Source organism: Chinchilla lanigera, unplaced genomic scaffold (assembly GCF_000276665.1).
Source record: "Chinchilla lanigera isolate Chin_1 unplaced genomic scaffold, ChiLan1.0 scaffold00035, whole genome shotgun sequence".
NCBI classification, from domain to species: Eukaryota; Metazoa; Chordata; class Mammalia; order Rodentia; family Chinchillidae; genus Chinchilla; species Chinchilla lanigera.
This window is the reverse complement of record NW_004955436.1, coordinates 14,924,634-14,928,715: the sequence shown is the minus strand read 5'-3', so window position 1 is coordinate 14,928,715 and position 4,082 is coordinate 14,924,634. Positions and strand designations below refer to the sequence as shown.

General features: G+C 35.4%; 1 protein-coding gene across 1 annotated transcript in view; it reads right to left on the bottom strand.

Moving 5' to 3' along the window:
- Epm2a (epilepsy, progressive myoclonus type 2A, Lafora disease (laforin)) overlaps positions 1-3,264 on the bottom strand; it is a 56,906-nt gene extending 53,642 nt beyond the window's left edge. The window contains exons 1-2 of the mRNA XM_005389308.1: positions 3,222-3,264; positions 2,419-2,593 (exon numbers count right to left, since the gene is read on the bottom strand). Coding sequence (XP_005389365.1) covers positions 2,419-2,593; positions 3,222-3,264 — 218 coding nt within the window. The remainder of the gene's footprint in view (positions 1-2,418; positions 2,594-3,221) is intronic.
- Between the last annotated feature and the right edge of the window lie 818 nt (positions 3,265-4,082).

Genomic DNA, 4,082 nt, shown 5'->3' with positions numbered 1-4,082 from the left:
AAAAGAAATACAACCTTTCTTGCACAGTTGACTATCTGAACTACAATTCCTTCTTATCTCATGTACCATTTTGCTACATACTGATTGTATGTGAAGCTGAAGAAATACAATCTTTAAAAATTGAAATATCTATAGTACTTGCGGGAGCAAAACCCCTCAGAGTAAGAGGACACCCCAACAAGATTACGCCTTATCTTTCCATTCAGGGTGAAGCAAAAAAAGTGCCTAGGTGACCTGTTGGAGGAGCTAAGATCTACTCAAATACACGCATAGTTTGCAGCCAGAAGCATAGAAGCCTATAATGGTAGAGGAAACTCATGCCATCCACATGTGATAATCAACCTAGCCTTTCATAGAATAAATACAAACAACTAAGAGAAGCCAGGTATTTAAAAATGAACACAAAAGAGAAAGACCTAAATAAATAAAGAACCAGGGATTCTGGAGATAACATGATCATTCCAATATGAGAAGTGATCTTTAAAATAATTCTTATAATCTGAGATTGTTGAACATATCCATTTATAAACTAGACCAGGGCCAGGGATATAGCTCAGTGGCACAAGTGCCTGCCTGGCAAGTGCAGGATCCTGAGTTCAATTCCCGGTACCAAAAAAATTTTAAAAACTAGACCAAAATAATATACCAAAGCAAATACTAAAATAAGTATGAGCTTATGAAAATTAAGAATAAAATTACCAACACAAAGAGAAAATTCAGTAGTTTAACTGGAAAATATGAAGATGTACCCCAGAATAAAAAAAAATAAAACCAATATGTGAAAAATATTAGAGAAAGATTAAGACTAGAGTATAAATAGAACTGGTCCAACATCCATTGAGAAGTAGCTTTAATGACAGAGATCAAAGGCAGTGAAGGAAAAGAAAAATCATGTAACAGGTAGTCTCTGGAGCGAGACTCTTCAGATAAAAGGGTTCAGTAAATGTGGCTTGGGACAAATTAAAACAACAACCTATAAATATACGTTCATTAAAATCAGAGCATCGGAGCATGTTCTCTTTCTAAGTCATTTCCCTGGATACTGGGCTTTTCTTTGATTTCTAAATTATGTGGACGCAATCGCTCAATGTTTTGCTTCTTCTTTTTGTCTTCTCTGTGCCTCATTCCTCACCAAATGATATTGCATGGGCTCATCACTTGAGATGTCACCTATATTTTGATAATTTCCAGATTTCTAACTCTATTTTCAACTTCTCCCCCAAATCGCTGGTATCAAATTGCTCTCACTTCTGTAATCTAAGAGAATTTCTAATATATGACCAAAATAGGATTTTATTTCCCCACTCCATAGTCCACACTGCCCTTCTTGCAATCGTCCCATCCCAGTAAGCAGCAACACTATTTATTCCGTTGCTCAACCACAGAACTGTAAATCACATTTGACTCCTTTCTTCCTCCTGTGCATCCAGTCCGTCAGCCAGACTAGCATCAAACATGAACTTGCAATAAAATTGGGTCCAAAAAGAATAGTGATTCCTTAAGACAGTGATGAAGTTGCGCTTTTCTCTCTCATACTCTGTATTAATTACAGCTCTCATCTAAAACAATACTGTTTTAAGAACATGGGAGTGCATCTCACTGTCTATGGTATAAAACTAGTGTATGCTACAGCAAATGAAACTTACATGATATTTTAAATGTTGAACATTGGTTTTAAATTTCAAATCATCAAAGCATGAAAGATATTTAGTAAATGACATGTAAATTCTGTAAACCTTGAAAATATAAAAGTGATGAAAAACAAAAGATAAATACAGAAGAAAATATATGCGGAAAACCCCCCACTCTTGCAAAATAGGAAATCATAGGCATTTTCAAAAATTGATGGATCACAATTTTGATCGATTAGAATTTTTAAGAAGGTAAGTAATAATAGAATTTTTGGTATTCAGCATTCATTATTATGGCATATAGTACCACTATAATAATTAAATTAACAAATTTACAAAGGTATAGATAATAAATCAAATAATCACATCAATTCAAGTTATACATCTTGTTTTTCACAGCTATTTGGACAAGATTTTATAAGGAGACACCAAGTTTTGTTTTCATGTTGCTCAGCACCATCAAGATCACAAATACTGATCTAGAATACTGTAGTGCAGTTCTTATTTTTAATCTATTACATCAGCACAAAGATCAGTTATCTACTGTGCTGTCAAATATGTGGATACAGCACATGTATCTAGTAAAAGAATTGTATGAAAAAAGAATCCCATCTAGACCAGAAGAGCACAAACATTCATTCACTATAATTCAACCCCTGAAAGCACTGCAGGATTCCAGACCCCTCCAAACAGAGACACTGAAGTTTTCAATGGAGTAAGTATAGCCATTGTTCTAACGCTACTTCTTATCCAACTGTTATATTAATAAACATGGCACTATTTTTACCTTGAATAATGCATGGCTTGGTGGCCTGCAATATTAAAATAGAAATTTGTTGTGTGTTTCATCTCATTGGTCTCTCCAGTGGCCTCAATCCAGTGTCCTATTGGGAGACAGTAAACACCATCCACCAAGTTATTTTCATTGTAAGTACAGCAACGATCATGGTGAGGCCCATTGCCTACAAGAAGAAATGACAAACAGATCAATTAAATCAGTGTTTTGCTTAAACAACCTCAAACTGGCTGATACAAAATTAATAAATGGTAAATATCAACATAAAGCTGCTTTATCTATACATTTTAATATGAACATAACTACAGTAAGAAAATAGTAGGAATCTGCAGAGTCCTTTTGAGTATATGATGTGCTAAAAACACCGTATTAACTCTTTCAGAACTTAATAGCATCTTTTATTGCCCTAAGAGCCCATTATGAACCATTTTACACCCAAGTACCTGCTGAAAGAGGTTTTAAAGCCATTGATGTCACTGTACTCCATAATTTTATCATTCTGGTATGCAAATTTGTAACTAAAATCACTAATAAAGTATCAGCATCAACTTCAATAATAAATACACTAATACATTAATAAATAATAAAATAAATGTTTACATCTAATATAAATGCAGGTAAAATGGGGGGTTTTATTACTTATAGATAAGGAAACTAAGTCTCACAGAGATTAACTGGCTTTCTGACTATCAAGTACAGAGCTAGTAGTAACCTGACTCCCTTGGTCTCTGACCTTTCAGGCAGCTGATACCTTCATGCCCCTCTCTGCCTACATCAGATGACCAAAGACATACCACTTCCTTCCTTTCTTCCTTCTTTGAAAGCATAACTTGCCATGCTTCACAATTCAGCTGAGTAGCAACTACATTAGTTGCGATCGTCTAGATGTTGTGTGTTCCCCAAACTCCTATGCTGACACCAGAATCCACAAGGTATTGGTATTAGGAAATGCAGCTTTTGGGAAATGATTAGGTCAGGGGGTCAGAATTCTCATGATGGGGTTAGTGTCCTTATAAAAGAGCCCCAAGAGAGACTCCTCAGTCTCTTCTACCACGTGAGGACACAGAAGCAGGTGCCATCTACAAGCACAAAAGTGAGTGCCCTCGCCAGCCACTGAATCTGCTGGTGACGAGCTTGGACTTTTCCACCTCCAGGGTTATGAGAAGTGAATTTCTGTTCTTTTAAGCCACTGAATCTGTGATATTTTGTTATAACAGTCCAAATGTTCTATGACACTAGGGACCCTTGATTTCCATGAACAGTAGAATTCATAATTATTTTTACTAAGCTTTCTTAAGTAACTGATCATCTCATCTCAGATCATTCTTTATATCACCTAGATTATACTGTAAGGAAAATATATAAGCAAAATAAATTGCATTTCTTATAAATACAAAAGTTCAACTCATTTGCTACTTGCTCTGTGTTCCAAAATATTTAACCTAAAGCTGCTTGGTAAAAAATCTAAGAAAAGTCCATAATTTTGGGTAACTGTCCAGAATATGACTTCCTTCTGTCCACTAGAAGGCATAAGATGACTCTCTCAATAAATCATGACTGATCTTTGTAGATCAGACTCCTCTCTTTTCTCTTGATGGCTATCAGGCACTAAAACCACCTCTCCATAAACCTTGATGTTCAATAAATGACTGCTG